The sequence below is a fragment of the Amblyraja radiata genome, chromosome 9, assembly GCF_010909765.2.
Source record: "Amblyraja radiata isolate CabotCenter1 chromosome 9, sAmbRad1.1.pri, whole genome shotgun sequence".
NCBI lineage: Eukaryota > Metazoa > Chordata > Chondrichthyes > Rajiformes > Rajidae > Amblyraja > Amblyraja radiata.
Genome location: NC_045964.1, coordinates 46,274,855 through 46,302,086, shown reverse-complemented (window position 1 = coordinate 46,302,086; position 27,232 = coordinate 46,274,855). Strand labels below are relative to the sequence as shown.

Genomic DNA, 27,232 nt, shown 5'->3' with positions numbered 1-27,232 from the left:
AACAATAGTTCAGTTTACAATTAATGATGCAGTATACAGAACTATTTTCTTATTAAAACATTTTCCAATGACTTACATTATTGTCAATAAAATTATACAGTGTTGATGACTTTATTTCTATACCTAATCCATTTTCCCATTTTCTGTTAAACTCGTCTTCTTTCACTCTTACAGAATATGTCATTTTCTTCATGACAAATATTTACTGTACTATGTCTAACCATTGTCTAAGTCTGGGTGTGTCTGCTGCAAGCCAGCTTCTTGTAATGGCCCTTCTGCCAGCTGTGAGTGGGATTTTAACCAAGTAATGATCTTCCTTCAGCACTACTGTAGTTATATTACCCAGGTATAAAATTAAACACTTCTTGGAGACTATATATCCTAATACCTCCTTTAATTCACTCTGTCCCAAAATGTTTCTATTTTTGGGCAACTCCAGAAGATATATGCAAGATTTGCGTCTGTTTGGCCACATTGCCTCCAGCATGTTTGTTTGCTTGCTTTTTATGTTAGGCTTAATAAAGAAACAAATCAAAAATTTCCAATTAAATTCTCTCCATTTTTTGAATTAGAGGATGTCAACACAAACTTTTCACTTTACCTCGGTACATAGAACAATAATAATCTAAACTAAACAAAACTAAACTAAACAAAACTTAACTAAACACAACTAAACTAAACAAGACTAAACTAAACAAAACTAAACAAAACCAACATCACTTAGTCTGAAGAAGGATCTCGATCCAAAATGTCACCCATTCCTTCTCTCCAGAGATGCTGCCTGTCCCACGGAGTTACTCTAGCATTTTGTGCCTACCATCACTTAATTAAAGTTGGTTTTGAGGGAGGAGTCAGACGGATTGTTAATTAGCCCTGGTGATAGTTTTGGTGGAATAGAAGTGGCAGTTTGGTTTCAACTTTATAGTCCACAAGTGTGTATCAATATGTTCTTGCATGAGAGGTCTTAAATTTGTTGGGACAAATCAAACTGAATCACGCTGCTACCTTCACATGTATATAACTTGCATGCGGAGGATCAAGAATTAAGAGTCAAGTCAAGAGTGTTTCATTTTTATGTACCAACAATAGAGCAATGGAATTCTTACGTGCTGCTGCTTAACAGTTCCACAAACTCAACTGCGGACAGATAATGATGTAATAATCAATAATACGATAAATTAATAACTGTAATACTAGGTAACCATTTTAGTGAAGAAACAAAGTCCATAGTGCAACCAAAGACACAGAACATAGTTGATCACAGTTGCTTAAATTAGTGTTGTGTAGTGTTCAAGAGACTGATGGTTGTTGGGACGAAGTTGTTCTTGAACTTGTGGTCATGGTTTACTCCGATGGCAGAAGTGAGATGATATTGTGGCCAGGAGGGTGGGGGTCTGTGATGATATTAGCTGCTTTTTTGAAACAGCGCCTCCTATAGTTTCAATGGTGGGGAGATCAGTACTTGTGATAGACCGGAGAGTATTTACCTTTCTCTATAGTCTTCTTTATTCCTTGTTCAAAATAAATCAAGCGTACAAGCTAGTAACAGAAGTCACCTCAATGTAAACCCTAGAAAATGGGTCAGGTATCGTTAATGGTGAGATAGAGTTAACGTTTTAGGTCAATGACATAATCAGAACAAGAAAATGGATGAAAACAAGCATGCTTTAAAAGTTACAGAGATGAGGGAGGGGTGGGAAGATCAATGAGAATAAGTGTGATTGAGTGAGACCGGGGGATACTGAATCACACAATCAGATCAGCTGCAAGAATCAACCCTTCACCATCTTATCTCAGACAGCAACATTTCCACTTCTGTCATTGGTGTCACTGCCCAATGGAAGACATTCCCTTTGTTATGTCCACCACAATCCATTCGAGCTGCTCTACAACTTAAAATATCTTGTCATTTTCTTGTCATTGATCTGAAAAGGCCAACTTTGTTCCTTCCCACACAGATATTGCCTCCTGAATATTTCCCACATTTTATATTTTTATTTAAGATTTCTACCATCACCATATATTTGCTAAGTAAACCCTGATATGTATGTCTTATGACAGTTGTATTTTGTGCAATATCTCTTGTTAAATAAAGAAATCAATGATCCTCTGTCACCCACAGAGACAAAAGTTTATTTTGAATAATGATGTTGCAAGTTCTCTTTAATGAAAACTTGCACTGGCTGACAGCATTTCAGGTTAATGATAGGTCAGATGTTGGCAAGACCTTCTGTCCTTTTACTGTGTAGGCCAGCAATGGTCATCAATGGTCAGCAAAGATCAGTCTGAAGAAAGGTCTTGATCCGAAACGTCCCCTGTCCATTCCCTCCACAGATGCTGCCGCACCCGCTGAGTTTAGAAGGATGAGGGGGCATCTTATTGAAACATATAAGATTATTACGGGTTTGGAACGCTAGAGGCAGGTAACATGTTCCTGATGTTGGGGGAAGTCCAGAATCAGAGGGTAAGGGGGTAAGCCATTTAGAACGAAGATGAGGAAACACTTTTTCTCACAGAGAGTTGTGAGTCTGAGGAATTCTCTGCCTCAGAGGACAGTGGAGGCCGGTTCCCTGGATGCTTTCAAGAGAGAGCTAGATGGGGCTCTTAAAGACAGTGGAGTCAGGGGATATGGGGAGAGGGAAGGAACGGGATACTTATTGGGGATGATCAGCCATGATCACATTGAATGGCGGTGCTGGCTCGAAGGGCCGAATGGCGTACTCCTGCACCTATTGTCTATTGTCTATTACTTCAGCACTTTGTTTTTTGCTCTAAATTCTAGCATCTGCAGTTCCTTGTTGATGTTTTTTTTCTTCTAAATGGACTTTCCCTAGATGTCACTGAATATCATAGCGGGATTAACTATTCATACATTGACCTATTATTCAGAGTTGCAGTATGAGAAGAATAGATTTGACACTGTGATAAGAAATTCAAATGTAAAATAACTTCAGCTACAGGGACATTAAATTAATAATGTTCATAAAATGTTAGATTATCACACTTGAATAATGCAAAATTGAATTCAGTTTCAGCAACCAAGGAATAAAAAGTTGATATGTTTAAACTAAATTGATCATGAATGAATTGTTATAAAAACCTAAATAGCTCACCAGCAGTTATATTTTGAGAACGATACCTGGCATCCTTGCCCTAACATAGTGTCACATGTGATATTGGTTTATAGGCAATAATCGTTCCTTAAATGATGTCATTCATAGAATCATAGAGCTGTATAGCTCAGAAACAGGCCAATCGGCCCACCTTGCCCTTACCAACCAAAAGCCCTGTCCCACGGTACGAGTTCATTCCAAGAGTTCTCCCGAGTTTGCCCTGATTCGAACTCGGAGATTTACGGTAATGGCCACTTGTGTTTCACGTGTTCACAATTTAATTAATCTATCTTTATGGACTAAAACAAATAATAACATTGGGAATTAAAACACATTTGATTGCATTCCGTTATCAAACATAGTCAATGTTCGCTCTGAAGACCTTTCCAGCACAACAGGGTCAGGGAGGGGGGTGTGTGTGAATCAGTGCGGGGTGGATAGATGGCGGGCTGGGGGGGGGGGGAGGGGGGGGGGGGGGTTAGAAGGCAATCGGTGTGGAATGGATGGATTGAGACATGTGAATTAGTGCGTGTTGGTTGGAGTAGGTAAAATTGTGAGGGGAGAGCACGGGGGATGTCAGTGGTGTTGAATGGGGGGGTTCAGTACGGGATGGATGGGGGTAGACAAAAGTGCTGGAGAAACTCAGCGGGTAAGTCAGCATCTATGGAGTGAAGGAAATGGACAACGTTTCGGGTCGAGACCCTTCTTCAGACTGTTCCACCCATTCTTCTTGAATGTGAGGATCAGTACAGGATGGATGGGGGGGGGAGATCAGCGCAGGATGAATGTGGGAGGGGGGTCAGTACAGTGTGGATCGGAGGGTCTGTGCAGGATGAACGGTGAATCACTACAGGATGAATGAGGGGGTGCAGGGTAAATGGAGGGTGGGTCAGTACGGGATGAATGCGTGGATTAGTACAGGATGGGTGGGGGATCAGTAGAGGATGGATGGAGGGAGAAGTGCAGGATGGATGGGAAGGGGGGTAAGTACAGGATGAATTGGGGGACCAGTGTAGGATGGGTGGGTATGGCAGGAGAATCAATGCGACGTGGATAGGGTGATCAGCGCAGGATGAATAGATGGCGGGGGGGGGGCGGGGCAGGGGGGGGGGGGGGGTCGATGGAGAGGGGAGCACAGGGGATGTCAGTGAGGACTGAATAGAGGCTTGCAAATCCGCTAACGGCACTTTCAAAACAAACCTTCCCGCACGCCGAGGCCTCCCCCTCCCTTCTTCCTCCCGGTCTTGGCGTGCGGGAGGGTTTGTTTTGAAAGTGCCGTTAGCGGATTTGCAAGCAGCGGCCGCTATCAGGGCGGGCAGGGTGCGGGAGGAGGAGGAGATGGAGCCGCTGTCACCGCCGCTGCTGCCGTTGTTCGGAGCCCGTCATTCGCTCCAACCCTTCACCACCCTGCACCTAGTATCTTTGCCCCGCAATACAGCTGTCGACGACACTAAACGTCACGTTCCTTTTCTCCAGAGATGCTGCCTGACCCGCGGAGTTACTCCACTTTCCTGTGTCTATCTTTGGTATAAACCAATATCTGCAGTGCCAAGCCGGGCAAAATTACTCGGCGTTTAGGTTGCCCGGCGGCACTTTGGATGGTCAATGGCACCCGGGCAACCGCTAATTTCAAGCCCTGAGTCAAGATTGGCATTGTACTGCAACAAATTTTAGTAATTTAGTTTTGTGAGGATGAACATCAGTGTAGCTTTTAAGAGATTATGAAATCTCTCGCCCAGTTCTGCATTCAATTATTTCTGTTGACCTTGGTTCAGCTGGAACACACACAACTCAAACGTAACAGGCAATATTAGATTGTGATATTACTGTGCAGCTATTAAAAACAGAAGTGGCCAGCTATTGCAATAGTGGATATTCCTCCTCTGTTCATGTGAAGAACATAATAGCACCACCAGTCATAACTTCCCTTCTGCACCACTTTCCACTTTCTGTAGAAACTTCTCCCTCTGTAACCCTATGGTTTGTGCATCTCTTCCCACCTAACCCCCCCCCCCCCCCCCTCCCCAGGCACTTTCCCCTGCAACCACAGGAGAAGTATCATCGGTCCCTACACCTCCTTCCTCACATCCATCCTGGGATCCCAGCAGCCCTTCCAAGTGAGGCAGAGGTTCACACGCACCTCTCCTAACCATGGCTGTTGCATTTTCTGCCCCCAATGTAACCCCTTTTACATCAACGAGACCAAGCGTAGACCAAGTGATACCCAGTCGACCATGTTGCCAATGCTTGGTCTGTCAAGGTCTGCTGGAACCCTTAGTTGCTAACGATTCGTAATTTCCATTCCCATACTAACCTTTCTGTCATGGACCTCTTCCATTGCCATTGCAAACCAGAGGAACAGCACCTCATATTCTGCTTGGGGAGTTTAAACCCACCGATATGAACATTGAATTGTCCAATTTTAAGTAATATACCCTCTCTCTACTACCTCCCTTTCCCCTACCCCACCCCTCCCCAGTGCACACACATTTGCCACACCATCTCCCATCATCCCAGTCACCTTGTTCCTTCCCCCTCCTCTGTACACTCATCTCTCATCCCGGGTACCATATTTATTCCTCTTCTCTTCCCTCCTTCCTATCCCTTCCACCCATATCCCTCCCTCCACTTTACATTTTACTCCTCCTCATTTCTCATTCTCTGCCACCCTTTTGTCCCCTTTTCATCTCTAACCTTTGTCGCGATCCCCACCAATCTACCAATAACCTCCACCCCCCACTTGTATCCACCAGGTTTTGTCCTGACCGCAATACTCTTTTCCGGCTTTCTTCCCCCTTCTCCGTCAGTCTAATAAAGGGTCCTGGTCTAAAACGTTGCCTGTTAATTCCTGCCACAGATGCTGCCTGATCTGCTGAGTCCCTCCAGCACTTTGTGTTGAGCTCAAGATATACACCATTCATGTAGGAAATGGAGCAGCATTGGAGAAAGCAACAGTAGGCAGCATTCCCATCTTAATCCACTGCTGATGTGACTATACGTTCCCACATCATTTGAATGACAATCTCCACTTTCAAACCTATAAAGATCAAATATGATATAGTTATTGTGCTATCAAAGAATAGAAAGAGCATCTTTAGAAAGTAATCAAAAGGCAGGGAGATATGTAAATTCTTTGTTTTACTAAAGAACGCTTTCAGGCAGATAGTATCAGTACTATAATGGAACTTTACATTCAAATGCAAATCATTGATAATCACATCACATTGCTGCGATTCAGCAGTAAAGACCTTTAAAATTGCCCTCCAGCTAATTGGAGGAATGTCCACAATAATAAACATGGTGGTATTACAGACCATTTAACAATAGAACACAAATATAAAAGGCAACATAAATATCTTTATATTTATAAAACTCTGACCTTGGATGCGTTTGTATTTGTGTGTGTGTGTGATGTTCGTGTGTGTTTCACATCTCGAAAACACGACACGCTAATGGTGACTTTTTTACATATTTCGATAGAGATTTATGACATTATGTCAAAAATCGTTTTAGGTGAAAATTTAATGCATTATTTCTCGAGTTATTTATGAAAATGTTCAACAATTTCAAAAAGCTTGGAAAATAAACAAGATGGTCTCGTGCGCTATGTTCCACGTGCAGCAAGTGAAGTCACCCTCCTCCCTCTCCCTCCCCCCTCACACCTTCCCCCCGTTTTTTCAAAAGACGCAGCAAGAACAAGCAAGTGGGCTCTGTACTGCAGCTCCCGAGCACTTCCTTGGGCTTCCGAGGGCTTCCGAGGTCACGAGCGCTCACGAGCACTCACGAGCTTCCCGGCTTGCTTTTCCAGAACTTTCTCAACGGTCATTATATCACTTTGATGAACGAGGCTTAATGCTGACTTCCACATCTCTAAAGATAAGAGTCCGATTGAACTTCATTGTTTTGGTATAAATTCGAAAATGTTGCATTTTTTGTTCTTTAAAGACTTTCCGGTGTCTCACTTAACTGTACTAATTCTTAAAGATAACATTTAATTTCAAAGACAGCGCTTTTTTAATTTTAAAATATATTTCTAACGTTGCTTTTCCTCGTTTGTTACTTCCCGTTATTTCTCCCGGTTCTAATTTCTTTACAATTTTAAAAGTTCGTGGTTATTTACTCTGCGAATATTGATCGTTTTTTGACCGCTTTTTGACTGCTTTCAAAATAATTTCCTCTTGATTTGGAAAGACTCAGATAACCCCCCCTCTTTCCCTCCCACACTCTTTTCCTCCCCCACTCTTTCCCTCCCCCTCTCTGCCTCCCCCCCTCTTTCCCCCCCCTCTTTCCCCCCCTCTTTATCCACCTCTTCCACCCCTCTTCCCCCCCTTCTCCTCTCTCCCCCTCCTCCCCCCTCCTCTTCCCCCCCTCTTCCCCCCTCCCCCTTTCATGTGCAGCACAGTGGCGCAGCTGGTAGTGCTGCTGCCTCACAGTGTCAGAGACCCAGGTTCAATCCTGACCTGGGGTAGTGTCCATGTGTGAAGTTTGCACGTTCTCCCAGTGACTTAAACATAGGTTCCATCGTGGTGCTCCGAGGTCGTAGGAGGTTGTAGGTAGGTCGTAGCAGGCCGTGATGCTAGTCGTAGGTACTCGTGGCATCAAGTAGGTCGGGCCGTTTTTCTAGCCTGATGAAAAATGTCCAGGAGTAAAAAAGGTCGTGAAATACGTCGTGAAAGTGGGACAGGCCCTTATGACATGTAAAAGATAATTGGACAGGTCCATGGATAGGAAAGGTCTGGAGGATAATAGACCTTTAGGAGGTAGTATAGGAGGTAATAGGAGGCAAGTGAAACTAGAACATTTGGCCTTGGCAACATGGTTGGCATGGATGAATTGAGTTAACGTGCTGCATAGCTCTCTGACTCTATGACACGTTGGACCAGGTAAAATAGCATATTTCCATTCCTGAGGGATACTGGTAAACTGGAAGGACATCTAAAATCCAAGTTCCATGGTTACTGAACAAGAAGCTGGATCCACTACAATTTTTAGTTTAGTTGAGTTTAGTTTAGAGATACAGCTCAGAAACAGGCCCTTCGGCCCACTGAGTCCGCGCTGACCAGCGATTCCCGCATACTCACACTATCCTACACACACTAGGGACAATTTACACATACACCAAGTCAATTAACCTACAAACCTGTACGTCTTTGGAGTGTGGGAGGAAACCAAAGATCTCGGAGAAAACCCATGTGTTCACGGGGAGAACGTACAAACTCCGTACAGACAACGCCCGTAGTTGGGATCGAACCCGGGCCTCCAAGGGCTGCAAGCACTGCAAGGCAGCAACTCTACTACTGCGCCACCGTGCCACCCACCACAATTTGTCTCCCGCTACAATAGATCAATGAAAAATGCAACCGGCTGGCTCTCCACTCTGCACTGGACCACTTGGATAATAAGAACATATTCGTCAGACTGTTTTTCATTGACTAAAGCTTGACGTTCAACGCCATCATCCCCTCCAATCTTGCTATCAACCTCATGAAACTGGGTTTCGGTGCATCCCTTTGCAACTGGATCATCGACATCATCTACAGACCAACTTTACTATGAACTGCGGACTGTCTTGGTTACACAAAAGACTTTGGGCTTAGTTCATAGTAATGTTCAAGACATGATATCTACGATTGCTGTGTTTACAGGCCAGTTATGTTCCTCAAGTAAGAATTTAATTGTTAACATTTTCAGTACTTACAGTATTGAACACTCTTGACTCTTGACTGTTACTGAGACCAACTCTTTTTAAATTATTGCTTCAATCAATTGTTATAATTTGAATTCCTATGCTACCATTTTATGCAACCTAGATATGATATTACTTAACTTTCATGATCTAAAAAAAGCTATGGACTGTGTTTTTGCTTGCTCTACGGACTCTGTCTTTTGCACTATTATTGTTAACTAGTATTATTCAACATTCAAGAGATTCAAGATGGGTTTATTGTCACATGTACCAATTAAGATACAGTGAAATTCGAGTTACCATACGGCCACACCAAGTGAAAAGCAGTAAGACACACAACCACATAAAATAAAATTTTACATAAACATCCACTACAGAGGCTCCCCACATTCCTCACTGTGAAGGAAGTCCAATCTCTCCCTCTTTCTTCTCCGCGGTCGGGGTAGTCGAACCATTCGCGGTCAGGGCCATCAAAGTTCCCGCAGCCGGCGATTGCGGTGATGAAACTCCCACGTCGGGACGGTTGAAACTCACCACGGCTTGGAGCCCTGACTCAGTCTCTAACCAGGGCTCCAAGATGTTAAAGTCCACAGGACCGCCCGCGGTTGGAGCTCTCCACAGTCGATCCCCGGCAAGGGGATCGCAGCTCCACGTAGGTAAGTCCACTTTCCCCTGCAACCACAGGAGAAGTATCATCGGTCCCTACACCTCCTTCCTCACATCGATCCTGGGATCCCAGCAGCCCTTCCAAGTGAGGCAGAGGTTCACATACACCTCTCTTAACCATGGCTGTTGCATTTTCTGCCCCCAATGTAACCCCTTTTACATCAACGAGACCAAGCGTAGACCAAGTGATACCCAGTCGACCATGTTGCCAACGCTTGGTCTGTCAAGGCCTGCTGGAACCCTTAGTTGCTAACGATTTGTAATTTCCATTCCCATACTAACCTTTCTGTCATGGGCCTCTTCCATTGCCATTGCAAACTAGAGGAACAGCACCTCATATTCTGCTTGGGGAGTTTAAACCCACCGATATGAACATTGAATTGTCCAATTTTAAGTAATATACCCTCTCTCTACTACCTCCCTTTCCCCTACCCCACCCCTCCCCAGTGCACACACATTTGCCACACCATCTCCCATCACCCCAGTCACCTTGTTCCTTCCCCCTCCTCTGTACACTCATCTCTCATCCCGGGTACCACATTTATTCCTCTTCTCTTCCCTCCTTCCTATCCCTTCCACCCATATCCCTCCCTCCACTTTACATTTTACTCCTCCTCATTTCTCATTCTCTGCCACCCTTTTGTCCCCTTTTCATCTCTAACCTTTGTCGCGATCCCCACCAATCTACCAATAACCTCCACCCCCCCACTTGTATCCACCAGGTTTTGTCCTGACCGCAATACTCTTTTCCGGCTTTCTTCCCCCTTCTCCGTCAGTCTAATAAAGGGTCCTGGCCTAAAACTTTGCCTGTTAATTCCTGCCACAGATGCTGCCTGATCTGCTGAGTCCCTCCAGCACTTTGTGTTGAGCTCAAGATATACACCATTCATGTAGGAAATGGAGCAGCATTGGAGAAAGCAACAGTAGGCAGCATTCCCATCTTAATCCACTGCTGATGTGACTATACGTTCCCACATCATTTGAATGACAATCTCCACTTTCAAACCTATAAAGATCAAATATGATATAGTTATTGTGCTATCAAATAATAGAAAGAGCATCTTTAGAAAGTAATCAAAAGGCAGGGAGATATGTAAATTCTTTGTTTTACTAAAGAACGCTTTCAGGCAGATAGTATCAGTACTATAATGGAACTTTACATTCAAATGCAAATCATTGATAATCACATCACATTGCTGCGATTCAGCAGTAAAGACCTTTAAAATTGCCCTCCAGCTAATTGGAGGAATGTCCACAATAATAAACATGGTGGTATTACAGACCATTTAACAATAGAACACAAATATAAAAGGCAACATAAATATCTTTATATTTATAAAACTCTGACCTTGGATGCGTTTGTATTTGTGTGTGTGTGTGATGTTCGTGTGTGTTTCACATCTCGAAAACACGACACGCTAATGGTGACTTTTTTACATATTTCGATAGAGATTTACGACATTATGTCAAAAATCGTTTTAGGTGAAAATTTAATGCATTATTTCTCGAGTTATTTATGAAAATGTTCAACAATTTCAAAAAGCTTGGAAAATAAACAAGATGGTCTCGTGCGCTATGTTCCACGTGCAGCAAGTGAAGTCACCCTCCTCCCTCTCCCTCCCCCCTCACACCTTCCCCCCGTTTTTTCAAAAGACGCAGCAAGAACGAGCAAGTGGGCTCTGTACTGCAGCTCCCGAGCACTTCCTTGGGCTTCCGAGGTCACGAGCGCTCACGAGCACTCACGAGCTTCCCGGCTTGCTTTTCCAGAACTTTCTCAACGGTCATTATATCACTTTGATGAACGAGGCTTAATGCTGACTTCCACATCTCTAAAGATAAGAGTCCGATTGAACTTCATTGTTTTGGTATAAATTCGAAAATGTTGCATTTTTTGTTCTTTAAAGACTTTCCGGTGTCTCACTTAACTGTACTAATTCTTAAAGATAACATTTAATTTCAAAGACAGCGCTTTTTTAATTTTAAAATATATTTCTAACGTTGCTTTTCCTCGTTTGTTACTTCCCGTTATTTCTCCCGGTTCTAATTTCTTTACAATTTTAAAAGTTCGTGGTTATTTACTCTGCGAATATTGATCGTTTTTTGACCGCTTTTTGACTGCTTTCAAAATAATTTCCTCTTGATTTGGAAATACTCAGATAACCCCCCCTCTTTCAATCCCACACTCTTTTCCTCCCCCACTCTTTCCCTCCCCCTCTCTGCCTCCCACCTCTTTCCCCCCCCCCTCTTTCCCCCCCTCTTTCCCCACCTCTTCCCCCCCTCTTCCCCCCTCCCCCTTTCATGTGCAGCACAGTGGCGCAGCTGGTAGTGCTGCTGCCTCACAGTGTCAGAGACCCAGGTTCAATCCTGACCTGGGGTAGTGTCCATGTGTGAAGTTTGCACGTTCTCCCAGTGACTTAAACATAGGTTCCATCGTGGTGCTCCGAGGTCGTAGGAGGTTGTAGGTAGGTCGTAGCAGGCCGTGATGCTAGTCGTAGGTACTCGTGGCATCAAGTAGGTCGGGCCGTTTTTCTAGCCTGATGAAAAATGTCCAGGAGTAAAAAAGGTCGTGAAATAGGTCGTGAAAGTGGGACAGGCCCTTATGACATGTAAAAGATAATTGGACAGGTCCATGGATAGGAAAGGTCTGGAGGATAATAGACCTTTAGGAGGTAGTATAGGAGGTAATAGGAGGCAAGTGAAACTAGAACATTTGGCCTTGGCAACATGGTTGGCATGGATGAATTGAGTTAACGTGCTGCATAGCTCTCTGACTCTATGACACGTTGGACCAGGTAAAATAGCATATTTCCATTCCTGAGGGATACTGGTAAACTGGAAGGACATCTAAAATCCAAGTTCCATGGTTACTGAACAAGAAGCTGGATCCACTACAATTTTTAGTTTAGTTGAGTTTAGTTTAGAGATACAGCTCAGAAACAGGCCCTTCGGCCCACCGAGTCCGCGCTGACCAGCGATTCCCGCATACTCACACTATCCTACACACACTAGGGACAATTTACACATACACCAAGTCAATTAACCTACAAACCTGTACGTCTTTGGAGTGTGGGAGGAAACCAAAGATCTCGGAGAAAACCCATGTGTTCACGGGGAGAACGTACAAACTACGTACAGACAGCGCCCGTAGTCGGGATCGAACCCTGGGCCTCCAAGGGCTGCAAGCACTGTAAGGCAGCAACTCTACTACTGCGCCACCGTGCCACCCACCACAATTTGTCTCCCGCTACAATAGATCAATGAAAAATGCAACCGGCTGGCTCTCCACTCTGCACTGGACCACTTGGATAATAAGAACATATTCGTCAGACTGTTTTTCATTGACTAAAGCTTGACGTTCAACGCCATCATCCCCTCCAATCTTGCTATCAACCTCAGGAAACTGGGTTTCGGTGCATCCCTTTGCAACTGGATCATCGACATCATCTACAGACCAACTTTACTATGAACTGCGGACTGTCTTGGTTACACAAAAGACTTTGGGCTTAGTTCATAGTAATGTTCAAGACATGATATCTACGATTGCTGTGTTTACAGGCCAGTTATGTTCCTCAAGTAAGAATTTAATTGTTAACATTTTCAGTACTTACAGTATTGAACACTCTTGACTCTTGACTGTTACTGAGACCAACTCTTTTTAAATTATTGCTTCAATCAATTGTTATAATTTGAATTCCTATGCTACCATTTTATGCAACCTGGATATGATATTACTTAACTTTCATGATCTAAAAAAAGCTATGGACTGTGTTTTTGCTTGCTCTACGGACTCTGTCTTTTGCACTATTATTGTTAACTAGTATTATTCAACATTCAAGAGATTCAAGATGGGTTTATTGTCACATGTACCAATTAAGATACAGTGAAATTCGAGTTACCATACGGCCACACCAAGTGAAAAGCAGTAAGACACACAACCACAAAAATAAAATTTTACATAAACATCCACTACAGAGGCTCCCCACATTCCTCACTGTGAAGGAAGTCCAATCTCTCCCTCTTTCTTCTCCGCGGTCGGGGTAGTCGAACCATTCGCGGTCAGGGCCATCAAAGTTCCCGCAGCCGGCGATTGCGGTGATGAAACTCCCACGTCGGGACGGTTGAAACTCACCACGGCTTGGAGCCCTGACTCAGTCTCTAACCAGGGCTCCAAGATGTTAAAGGCCACAGGACCACCCGCGGTTGGAGCTCTCCACAGTCGATCCCCAGCAAGGGGATCGCAGCTCCACGTAGGTAAGTCCACGCCGCACCTGCGTTGAAGCGCCAGGTCGATCTCCAGGAAAGGCCGCACCACTCCACGATGTTAGGCCGGAGATACGTCACGGAAAAAATCGCATCTCCGTCGAGGTAAGAGATTGAAATGATATTGTAGCTTTTGCTTTGTTGATTTATTAAAAATTAATCCAGTCCTTTAAAATTCTGACAAAATAGCAAAGCAAGTGGATCACTCAGAATAAATTTTACTTCGGAGTCACGTGAGTGACTACGTGAAGAACCCCGCCAGCCCGCATGCGCGTCATTACGTCAACGCATGGCGCCGTGACTGGCTGGTGGGCGCGTCGCTCCTTCAGCAGTAAGTTTAAAAACCTCCAGGTAAGTTTCAACTTGACCGGCGGCCGTTTTTTCGTTTCCGTGTTACGTTTGGGAAGCGATTTTCATAATGGACAAGACCAGGGTGAAGACCAGGCGGGCCGCGGGGAGAACCGCTACCGAAGACCGCGGGAGTGCAGTTAGTGGGCGGCCGTCGGCCTCACCGTCTCGGTCGCTGGTAGCACAGCCAGCAACTTCCGACACAGCACCTATAGAAGGCACCTTGGTTACCCCAAGAGTCGGGAAGGCCAAGCACAAAACCAACAGGCCGGTTTACTCGGATGAGTCCGGCTGGGAGGATTCGCCTCCCCCTACAGGAAACGTCTTCGGACAAATTTCCAGCATGACATACTCCAGGAACAGGAGTTATATCAACACAGGCTTGAGGGATCCGTGGCAGTGCCTGGTGCAGGGCTGCGTTATATCTCCCTGTCTGAAGAAGGGAGTGTAGGTCAACAGCCCAGGGCGGGCTCACCCTTCAGTGCCATGACAGAATGCTCCGCGGCACAAGACCTACAAGAAACAAGAGTACCCTCCATGGTGTCCAAGTTTGCGATGCCGCCTCAAGTCAGTGAGCCGTTGAACGCAGAATTAGTGGCCAGCATAAATGACCTGACCTCTCATCAGCTACAGGAGCAGGTAATGCTGGAAACAGCAATGCAGTATCAGACACCCAGCAACTGCACCTCACTAAGAGTCCCGACAGTCAACAGCTCTATTTGGAGTTACTTGGGAGGAGGCATTAAGACTCAGGAGGTCAAACTCCAAAGAATCCTAAACCTGCTAACTGCTGGAGTCACTGCCCACGCCAGGTCTGTAGATGCAAGCCCCGTCAGAGGTTCAACAAGACGCATTGGCTCTGATGTGCAATGCACATTTTTAGATAAATTGTTTCAGGAAAAACGCCATTCGTTCAGTACTTAATCCCAAATTTGTGGGATTGCAGATGATACTAAAATAGGTGGGGTTGCGGGTAATGAAGTAGAGTTTCAAAGTCTACAGAGAGATTTATGCCAGTTGGAAGAGTGGGCTGAAAGATGGCAGATGGAGTTTAATGCTGATAAGTGTGAGGTGCTACATCTTGGCAGGACAAATCAAAATAGGACGTACATGGTAAATGGTAGGGAATTGAAGAATGTAGGTGAACAGAGGGATCTGGGAATAACTGTGCACAGTTCCCTGAAAGTGGAATCACATGTAGATAGGGTGGTAAAGAAAGCTTTTGGTGTGCTGGCCTTTATAAATCAGAGCATTGAGTATAGAAGTTGGGATGTAATGTTAAAATTGTACAAGGCATTGGTGAGGCCAATTCTGGAGTATGGTGTACAATTTTGGTCGCCTAATTATAGGAAGGATGTCAACAAAATAGAGAGAGTACAGAGGAGATTTACTAGAATGTTGCCTGGGTTTCAGCAACTAAGTTACAGAGAAAGGTTGAACAAGTTAGGGCTTTATTCTTTGGAGCGCAGAAGGTTAAGGGGGTCTTGATAGAGGTTTTTAAAATGATGAGAGGGATAGACAGAGTTGACGTGGAAAAGCTTTTCCCACTGAGAGTAGGGAAGATTCAAACAAGGGGACATGACTTGAGAATTAAGGGACTGAAGTTTAGGGGTAATATGAGGGGGAACTTCTTTACTCAGAGAGTGGTAGGCTGTGTGGAATGAGCTTCCAGTGAAGGTTGTGGAGGCAGGTTCGTTTTTATCATTTAAAAATAAATTGGATAGTTATATGGATGGGAAAGGAATGGAGGGTTATGGTCTGAGCGCAGGTATATGGGACTAGGGGAGATTATGTGTTCGGCACGGACTAGAAGGGTCGAGATGGCCTGTTTCCGTGCTGTAATTGTTATATGGTTATATGGTTATTATGTAAGTCAACTAATGTGCAGCCGCCCAATTATTTATTTGGGGAGGACTTGTCCAAACAAATTAAAGAGTTGAACGATGAGTCAAAGGCGGTGGGGTTACCCAGAGCTCCACATGCAGACAGACCATCAGCATTCCGACAGCAGCACCCATATGCCTCTGCTAGCAGCAGACGGTCTACAGGAGCCAGTATCAGCTCAAGGACTGACAGAGCCAGGTAGGTGGTCTGGTTTTCTCTAAATATGCGGAGTGTGGCACAATCACATGTTAGTGGGAAATTACGTTCAGTTTGGAGTTTGGATATACATCACGTTTGTTTATACTATTTGGTGCCTGTTTATAGGATCACTGGGAATAACTAAATTCAACTGGATGGCAGCCATGGCAGTTTAAAGCAATGGATAATGGATTAATTTCAGTACCCAGGTTACTTGACAAATTCTAAAAACTCCAAAATTAGCTATTTTAGCAGTTTCAACCACCAAACGCTTGTTCGAGAGATTTGGGGTTTTCTCATCCATCCAGCTCAATCTAAGTTGAAACACCTCTGTAACTCTGCCTTGTCACAAATAATAATAATAATTGGAGTTATTGGAGGCCTGCTAAATACCTCATTACAAAACAGCAGCCTCTTGAATTGAATTGAATTGAATTGAATTGAATTTCCTTTATTGTCATTCAGACCTTTCAGTCTGAACGAAATTTCGTGCTTGCAGTCATACATACAATAATACAATAATAGACAACAGAACAGACAGTAAACACAAATTAACATCCACCACATTGAGTCCACCAAGCACCTCTTCACTGTGATGGAGGCAAAAATCTTAGGGCTGCAGTCTCTTCCCTCCTCTTCTCCCTCTGCGCTGAGGCGATACCCCACCGGGCGATGGTAAATCAGTCCCGCGGCTCACCGAGCTCCGTGAACGGGCCGGTTCAAACACCGCGGCCCGGGGTGGTCGAAGCTGCCGCCCTCCAGTCCAGCGGACGCAGCTGTTGACGACGTCGTCCACTGGCCCGCGGCCGAACCTGTCAGGACTCGCCGCCAGAACGCCGTCTCAGCCACCGGAGCACCGTTCCAGCCCCGAGCCGGGTCGCCCTCTCAGGAGCGTCTCAGCCCCGCGCCAGGCCGCCCTCACGGGAGCACCGTTACCCTCGAGCTGGGCCGCCCCGATGGGAGCGTCGTTACCCTCGAGCTGGGCCACCCCGACGGGAGCGCCGTTACCCTCGAGCTGGGCCGCCCTCACGGGAGCGCCGTTCCACCCTTGAGCTGGGCCACCCCAACGGGAGCGCCGTTACCCTCGGGCTGGGCCGCCCACACGGGAGCGCCGTTACCCTCGGGCTGGGCCGCCCACACGGGAGCGTCTCAGCCCCTCGCCAGGCCGCCCTCACGGGAGCGTCACAGCCCCTCACGGGAGCGCCGTTCCAGCCCCGAGCTGGGCCGCCCTCACGGGAGCGAGCCCAGGGCGAGTCCTGACAGGCTGCCTTCGGAGCCTCGAGGTCGCCAGCTCCGCCATTAGGCCTCAGCGCAGACGGAGGAAGAGAAGGGGGATACGACAAAAAAGTCGCATTCCCCCGAAGGGAGAGACAGTAAGCCCTGTTTCAACCCCCCCCCCCCACATAAACACACTTATTTGACAAGTGGCCAGCTCATTAGCAAATTAATGGCGGGTTCTCCCAGCCACAAAATTCAGGCCACCCCTAATTGCGAAGGCAGATGGAACATGCATGAACAGGGTTTTCTGTAATTATATAGTGTTAATTATTTAGAATTACTGACAACACCACAGCGGTGACATACCTTAATCACAGGGGTGGAATCAAGTCAGTTTCCGTGACAAATTAAAAAATCTCAATTTGCACTGGTTTTCCAAGGATTACTTGGGTTTCAGCTATCTATCTGCCAGCTAGGTTTAATATGATGGTGCACCAGGCCACGCAAATTTAAAAACGACACAGAATGGATGTTGAATAAAGCACTTAATAATATTATCTCTAGGTATGCAACACCGGATATAAGTTTGTTGTGTTCAGACTTAAGTCGATCCTGGCCTCTCTCCACTGGCTCCCTGTGTGGTTCCGTATACATTTCAAGACCCTCCTCTATGTCTACAAAGCCCTCAATGGGCTTTCCCCCTCCTACATTAAAAGTCTTCTCACCCACCACTACACCTCCAGGTCCCTCAGATCGGCCAACTTGGGGCTGCTGAATATCCCGCGGTCTAGGCATAAGCTTAGGGGCGACCGCGCCTTTGCGGTTGCAGCTCCTAGACTGTGGAACAGCATCCCCCTCCCCATCAGAACTGCCCCCTCCATCGACTCCTTTAAGTCAAGACTAAAAACTTATCTATACTCCCAAGCCTTTCCTGACGTCCACTGAGCGAGGGCTATATGTATATATGTGTGTAGTTTGTATGTTTATAATATTCTTATAGCAAATGTAAAGCACTTTGGCCAACGAGAGTTGTTTTTTAAATGTGCTATATAAATAAATGTGACTTGACTTGACTTGACTAAAGATTACCAAGGTATATTGGTTGCAAACCAGACTCAAGGGCAGTAGCGATTGATGCATTCTCGCTGCATTGGGATGAATAAGGTTTCTCTGTTCTACCCATCCTGCCTTGTCTGTCGATGCCTGCTTAAAGTCAAACAAGGCTCTGGCTCGGGCATTCTAATAGCCCTGATAGGGCCACTAAGCCATGGTATCCATTCATTCTGGGTGTGATTATGGAACCCTTATGGAGGTTCCTAAATGCTGAATCTGCTATCCATCCAATCACTGGGGAAGAACATCCCCTACACGATCAGCTAAAACTTATTGGTTTGCAGATTCTAAGAAGACCCTTTCTCGGGATTGGATTAGCTGACCGTACAGTGGATGTACTAACTATGGCCTGGAGAGACAGCACTAAAAAAACAATATATTTCTTACATAAAGAAATGGGAAGAGCTCTGTTTGCAAACTAACATCACGTATGAGACAGCGCACATAACCAACATTCTGGAATTTGAGCTACAATGCTCTGAATTGTGCCAGAAGTGCATTGTCATCATATTTGTTGCCAAGCTCAGGTCACTCTGTTGGGTCCCATCCATTAATATCCAGATTCATGAGGGGTATTTTTAACGTAAACCCTTCCAGGCCCAGGTATATCAAAATATGGGATGTAGGTGTGGTTTTAACACTACTTTGCCAATGGGCTCCAGCTACATCCCTGTCCCTTCTCCGGCTCACTTACAAAGTAGTGATGCTCGTGGCTTTAGTATCAGCTCAACGGGTCCAGCCATTACAGAAGCTGCGTCTGGATAGGATGGTGATTTCTGCCAGTGGTATAACGTTTTTTGTATATGATCTAATTAAACAGAGCAGACCTGGTGTTTCCTGTCTTAAACTACAATTTATGGCATACCCCTTGGACCCCCGATTATGTGTGGTCACACACCTCCACCAATATATTAAAACAACCAAGGTTCTTAGGGGGTCAGAACTAACATTATATATCAGTCACAAGAAACCACATAAAAAGGTTTCAGCACAGACCATCTCCAGGTGGTTAAAGCATGTTCTGGCTGATACTGGTATAGACACTGATGTATTCAAATCTCATTCCACCAGGGCTGCAGCTACGTCCGCAGCAAGGGTCCTGGACGTCCCGTTGGACCAAATCCCAGCGGCCGCAGGATGGTCCTCAGAACGCACGTTCCAGACGTTGACCAATAAACCTGTAGCCAGGTCGAGTGTTTTTGCAAACTCTATTTTAAGTTCTGTTTTGTAAACCCCTCTCGAGTGTAAGAGGGGTTTTTCTATTCTAATTTTGTCCATTAAATATTTTTCAGCATGTTCAAAATTTGTCATGACTGAATACTTGATTTTCCACTCCTCCTTGGTCAATCATGCAGTGTGTGACGCATGGACTCGTTCCACGGCATGAAGTCACAGAGCTTCAAAATCTTCACGTAGTCACTCACGTGACTCCGAAGTAAAATAGTAAGATTAAACGAGAATTTACCAGTTTGAAGTTTGATCTTTATTTTATGAGGAGTTACGATGAGGGATTACTCGAATCTTACTATCATCAGTTCAACAACTGCTATCTGTGACTTCACACCGCTGCTTCGAAGATTGACGCGCATGCGGGCTGGCGGGGTTCTTCACGTAATCCCTCATCGTAACTCCTCATAAAATAAAGATCAAACTTCAAACTGGTAAGTTCTCGTTTAATCTTACTATTAAATTACTTTCTTGGAAGAGGGTATGGTATGAAATGTAGCTTGCTATCGCTGGTGCGGACATGAAGAATGAACCCTGGCATGTGTTTTCTTAAACAAATGAATCATCTGACTTTCGGTCAGGACATGTACTGTTTTGCTGTAGAGTGAAAACACTTTTCTCTTGGAGCAAAAAATAAATTGCAAGAAGAACTCAGCAGCTCAAGCAGCATTTGTGGAGGCAGAGGAAATCTCTTGATTCTTGATGGTTGATGTTTCTGGTTGAAACCCTACCTAAGGTCCTGGTATAATTTTTCCTCCAGTTTCCAGCATCTGAAGTCTCTTGTGTCCCTATTCTTGTCCATCTCTGCTGGGGGGGGGGGGGGTTTAAATCATTTTTCCCTCTGTTAGTGGGAAGATTTGGAGTGGAAACCATGGGAATTGGATGAAGAGACTTTTGAATGAATCCTCACATAAATATTCCCAACAGAGGTGCAGTGGTAGAGTTACTGCCTTGCAGCATCAGAGACCTGACTACGGGTGCTACAGGTCTGTACGGAGTTTGTACGTTCTCCCCCTGTCCTGCGTGGGTTTTCTTCGGGAGCTCTGGTGTCCTCACACGCTCCAAAGATGTACAGGTTTGGTATGATATAATTGTAAATTGTCCCTAGTGTGTGTATGATTGCGTTAATTGTGTGGGGATCGCTGGTTGGCGTGGACTTGGTGTGCTGGAGGGCCTGTTTCTGCGCTGTATCTCTGAATGAAACTAAACTATTAACAGTCAAAGACTAGAAAATGAAATTACAACACAGATTAGCCATGGATTTGTTGAATGATGAAGCTCTTTGTTACAGAGTCATACAGCAGTGAAACAGTTCCTCTGCGCTGACCAAGATGCCACAGCTAAACCAGTCCCATTTTCCTGCGTCTGGCCCTTAACCCTCTAAACCTTTCCGATCCATACACCTGCCCAACTATCTTTTATATTTTGTTATTGTACCTGCCTCAATTACTTCGTCAGACGGCTCGTTCCATATACCACAACCCTCTTTGTGAAAAACCTGCCCCCAGTTTCCTAATATTACCCTCTCACCTTAAAGCTATGTCCTCTAGTTCTCGATTCCTCTACCCTGGGTAAAAGACCGTGCATTCACCCTATCTGTTCCCTTCTTGATTTTACACACCTGCGAAAGACTACCCCTCAGCTTCCTCAGCTCAAAGGAATGAAGTTCGGAGGCAGAGCACAGCGACGCAGTGGTAGATTTGTTGCCTTATAGTGCCAGAGACCCACGTTCGATCCTGACTACCGGTGCTGTCTGTACGGAATTTGTATATTCTCCCTGCGACCTGCGTGGGCTTTCTTCGGGTGCTCCGGTTTCCTCCCACGCTCCGAAGACATGCAGGTTAACTAGCTTTGGTAAAATAAATTGTAAATTTATAAATAAATTTATAATTTATGGGGGGAAGGCAGGAACAGGGTACTGATTGTGGATGATCAGACATGATCACATTGAAAGGCGGTGCTGGCTCGAAGGGCCGAATAGCCTACTCGTGCACCTATTGTCTGCTGTCTATTGTCTATAAATTGTCCCTCGTGTAGGAAAGTGTTAGTCTGTGGGGATTGTTGGTCGGCGTAGACTCAGTGGGCCGAAGGACCTGTTTCCGTGCTGTACCTCTAAACTAAACTAAACCAAAAAAGTCCTAGTCTGCCCAACCTCTCCCTATAGCTCAGGCTTTCTCAGCTGATGCATTTGCTCAAATGAGACAGAGGAAGAGCCACAATGACGTTGTGGTGGAAGAAAGACAATTAGTGCTGAGAGAAGGTCAGGACTCATATTGGAAAGCCAATGAGTCAAATACCTTTGTAACACTTGTGTAATGAAGAACAATTTCAGTTTAATTAATTGTAAATGAAAATGTTTAATCCTCCTATTACCTTAAATTACTGCAAAGATAGTTTGAACCTATTGTGTTTGCAACAATAAGTAAAATTTTGCTGACTTATTTCTATTACCTTGTTCCAGAAACATGTTTTGTCTATTCTACCAGATCTGACTGACAGCAGTGCCTTTAAGACATTTCTTCGCAGGAAGTAAACATAGAAACATAGACAATAGGTGCAGGAGTAGGCCATTCAGCCCTTCGAGCCAACACCGCCATTCAATATGATCATGGCTGATCATCTAAAATCAATATCCCGTTCCAGCTTTTTCCCCATATACCTTGATTCCCTTAACCCTAAGAGCTAAGTCTAATTCTCTCTTGAAAACACCCAATGAATTGGCCTCCACTGCCTTCCGCGGCAGAGAATTCCACAGATTCACAACTCTCTGGATGAAAAGGTTTTCCTCATCTCAGTCCTAAATGGCCTACACCTTATTCTGAAACTGTGACCCCTGGTTCTGGACTCCCCCAATATCAGGAATATTTTTCCTGCATCTACCCTGTCTAATCAACTAAGAATTTTATATATTTCCATAGGATACCGTCTCATCATTCTAAATTCCAGCGAATACAAGTCCTGTTGACCCATTCTTTCATCATATGTCAGTCCAGCCATCCCGGGAATTAACCCTGTGAACCTACGCTGCACTCCCTCAATAACAATAATGTCCTTCCTCAAATTAGAGGACCAGAATTGCACACAATACTCCAGGTGCGGTCGCACCAGGGCCCTGTACAACTGCAGTAGGACCTCCTTGCTCTTAAACTCAACTTCTCTCGCAATGCAGGCCAACATGCCATTAGCTTTCTTCACTGCCTGCTGTGCCTGCATGCTTACTTTCAATGGCTGATGTACAAGCCCACCCAGGTCTCACTTACCTCACTTTCTCCTAATCTGACACAATTCAGATATTAATCTGCCTTACTGTTCTTGCCAACAAAGTGGATAACCTCACATTTATCCACATTATACTGCATCTGCCATGCTTCTGCCCACTCACCCAACCTATCCAAGTCACCCTGCAGCCTCATAGCATCCTACTCACAGCTCACACTGTCACCCAGCTTTGTATCATCCGCAAACTTTAGAGATGTTAATTTAATTCCCTCGTGTAAATTGTTAATAACCGGGGTCCCAGCACCGAGCCTTGCGGCACCACACTAGTCACGGCCTGCTATTCTGAAAAGGACCCGTTAATTCCTACTCTTTACTTCCTGCCAGCCAACCAGGTCTCTATCCATTTCAATACCCTACCCCCAATACCATGTTCTCTAATTTTGCACACTAGTATCTTGTGTGGGACCTTGTCAAAGGCTTTTTGAAAGCCCAGACACACCACATCTACTGGCTCTCCCTTATCCATCCTACTTGTTACATCCTCCAAAAATTCCAAAAGATTAGTCAAGCATGATTTCTCCTTCATACTCCATGGTCTTTGACCCATCCCACCACTGCTTTCCATTTATTTAAGTTTTATGCACAATAATGCGAATGTCTTAAACTGATCAATCTCTTTAAATATTTTAGATTCGCGCATATATTGGTGCATTTGCTCCTGACAACAGTGATGAAGACGACTTGACTGCACTAAAGTTTGCTTCGGTGAATTCAATCGTTGATCCATGGGTTTTCATCATTTTCAGGACATCCTTTTTCCGGAAACTTATTTTTGCATGTTGCAAAGATTCTGCCCAATCGTGAACTTAGAGTCAGTGATTGTTATTGAAAATGAATACTTGACAAATGAAATATTTAACCGCCTTGCTATTTGATTTCATAAATTAGAAAAAAATGTAATGCTTCATTTGCAACAAGGAAGAGTCAACAAAATTCAATAATAATGGCATTGCATTTAGCATGGTGAAGACATGCACAATAATTTGAAAAGCTTTTAAAGTTCTATTCTTTCTCAAAATGGAGCAAAGGAAGCCAAGATTAAGATTCATACAGTTTATATATGCTTGTAACATTCTAGTCAGAGGTTTCAAACTATGATCCCATGTTTTCATGTTTGGATACGTGCCTGTGGTTTGTATGCTTGCTACTGATTTCTGATGCCTCCAGCATGAAGCTGTACAACGTCAAGAATAATACATTCAATGGACAACGTTCATCTATGTTCTTAATTGGATGGATGGCATTGCTTTAGATCTGCATGAATCGCGACGTCAACTTGTTTACTCCAGCACATGGATTTAATTATCCGCATGAGAAAGATAATTGAAGCTTTACTGGTTCGAATTGGAGATTTGTGTGGAATTGTGAAGCGATTTAGTGGGGCGCTAAAGGCGGTGGAAATCCAGCAAAGTATGTTCTGCAGGATTTTCCAGATATTGTGGTCAAAACTGGACATCAATGCGGCGCGGTGAAACTTTAACATAGCCGTTATCTTTCACTTTGTGGACTGGAATATCCCTCACCATACCATTGCTAACAAGTCAGGGAAATCAATGAATGCACAAGGCATGCCGGGAACAGTATCAGGCATACCTGACACTGAAAAAAAAATTTGAGGTGCGATCGTGAAGATGCAATGCAGGACAATATGCATGCTAAGTTGCAAAAAATGGCATGCAATGGACAGAGCAAATCTATACCATGTCTGATGGATCAAATGAAAATCTGCAGAACCACCACATCTAATCATGGACAATTAAACGGGGGAGGAGGAGGAGCAACTACAAATATTTCCATCCTCTACAATGCCAGTGCCCACCCTTCACATGTTATTCGCAAGCCAGAAGTGCCGTGGAAATCTGCCAAGTGTTTCCTGTTCACAAAAGCAGATGAAATCAAAGCTGGCTATTTCTAGACTAATCAGTCCAATCAGCAATGTAATGGACGGTGTTATTGATCATGCTGTCTAGTTGCACTTACTTTCCAATAATCTGCCTATCCATGCCCCATTGAGGCATTTCATTGAGACCGCTTGCCTCCAACCTTTGTTCAAATATAGATCACCACATTTAATTCCAGAGATGAGATGAGTGAATGTCCTTGAACAACAAGACAGCATTTGACCAAGTGTAGCTTTACAAAGCCCAGGTCAAACTGAAACCCAAGAGCATCAAGGGCACGACTGAAGTCAATGAGTGTCGAGGGAAAAACAGTTGAACTGTTACAGTTATACTTCTTTAAGAATATGGTTGTGGAGTTTGAAGGTCTATCATGCTGGCCCCAAAATATCAATGCAGGAGGAATTCTGGGCAATGTCCAAGGCCCAACAATCTTCAGCTTTTTCATCAATTACTTTCTTTTCCATTAGTCAGAAGTGGGGATATCCATTGTCGATGGCACAGACCTCAATTACATCCTCAACTCTTCAGAAAATCTACACGATAGAAAAACATAGACCAATGTGTGGCAAGTAATATTCCTGCCACAAACATGCAGGCAATGACTACCTCCAACAAAAGAGGGTTCTATCATCAATCCTTGACATTCAATTGAATTATCATTGCAGGTTCACTCAGGAGCAATATCTTGGAGGTCATCACTGACCACAAACTTGACTGGACCAGTCACACAAATACAGTATTGTATCTACAAAAGTAGGTCAGGCACTGGGTATTAGTAAAGTGACTCTTCATCTGACACTTATCAAACATCTAGAAGATACAAGTCAGGAGCACAGTGGAGTACTCTCCTGAACCCAAGAATCTCAACACTAGTTGCTGATCTGTGCCTCATCAACAGCCTTAAACATCCCTCCACTGCCAGGGCACTGTTACAGCTGTGTGCACAAATAGCACAACAGTTTCTTGCCTAAATTATACTGACGGCATCTTCCTAATATTCACGCCATGCCTTCAAGAAGGACAAGGGCAGGAGCCGGATTGTAAAGCCACCAGTGGGTCCCTCTCCAAGTTTCACAGCACCCTGACTTGGAAAGATATCACCGTTTTCCCTTTGTGGCAGTGTTTAATTCCTGGAACTCACTACTCAACAGTATTGTAGAGGTACCTTCACCTGAAGGGACTGTAACGGTTCAAGAAGAATACACCTCCCGATCCTCCCCACCCCCATTTTGTCGAGGATAATTCAGGAAGGCCCATACATTATGGCCATGCTGACCATCCTAATAAATGATTTGTTTTTTATTATGCCCTATATCAGGGAGTAGAGGCATTGAGTACTGTCACCATTCGTTTGGTTGGACTCCAGAACTCCAATTTTTCATGGGGAAAGTTGGACACTAGTTGCTTTAAAACTTTGTAATGTTCAAAATGTTTACATCTGTGGACATATTAATGAAAGAACCGACTGTGAAATGATGTTCAATTTTGTTACGATATTCTGTGAGTTGATGACAATGAATTCCTTTGCATGTGGTTTTAAAAAATCTGAATATTTCACAAAATATGTTATATTATGCATGTACTTACTGTGATTATGTGTTCTGCCTCAAAATTCCCCATCCTTCTGAAATGTTACATTGTGCTGTGCGAACTCTTACACTAGCTCGCTAGCAAGGCCATTCTTTATGTGATAGCTCAAATGCTTGAGCATTTATTGTAAGGGGACCAGAGCACAAGCAAAACCTGTCCTTAACCAACACTGACATTATTCAGGTGGGTACTGTGATGTGGTTACAAAACCTAATTTTCTCATCTGAGCCTATGTGTTGGGAGATTTACTGTAACATCTCCACTCTTACTCTCACTGAAGTAGCCTAAGAAGTCATGAAGATCAGCTACTGAGTCTCAATGAATTAGAAAGTAGTGAAGGTAAAACACTGAGTCATTTGACAGCTTGCAAAGCGGACAGTTCTAAACTGAAGGCACATGAGACTGAAGATACTGGAATCTGAAGTAAAAAAAAAGAACAGTGCCACTGAAAGAGCTCTGTGGGTCAGGCAGCATCTGTGGAAGGACATAGAATAAAATAATGTACCTTTAGAAAGGAGATGAGGAAGAATTTCTTTAGTCAGAGGGTGGTGAATCTGTGGGATTCATTGCCACAGACAGCTGTGGAGGCTTAGTCATTGGGTATTTTTAAGGTGGAGATTGACAGATTCGTGATTAGTACGGATGTCAGGGGTTCTGGGGAGAAGGCAGGAGAATGGGGTTGAGAGGGAAAGATAGATTAGCTATGATTGAATGGCGGAGTAGACTTAATGGGCCGAATGGCCTAATTC

At 44.4% G+C, this 27,232-nt stretch overlaps 1 protein-coding gene across 1 annotated transcript in view; it reads left to right on the top strand.

Moving 5' to 3' along the window:
• LOC116977063 (prostaglandin D2 receptor-like) overlaps positions 1 to 26,950 on the top strand; it is a 37,145-nt gene extending 10,195 nt beyond the window's left edge. The window contains exon 2 of the mRNA XM_033027292.1: positions 23,623 to 26,950. Within this exon, the coding sequence (XP_032883183.1) occupies positions 23,623 to 23,796 (174 nt within the window). The 3' untranslated portion in view covers positions 23,797 to 26,950. The remainder of the gene's footprint in view (positions 1 to 23,622) is intronic.
• The last annotated feature ends 282 nt before the right edge of the window (positions 26,951 to 27,232 follow it).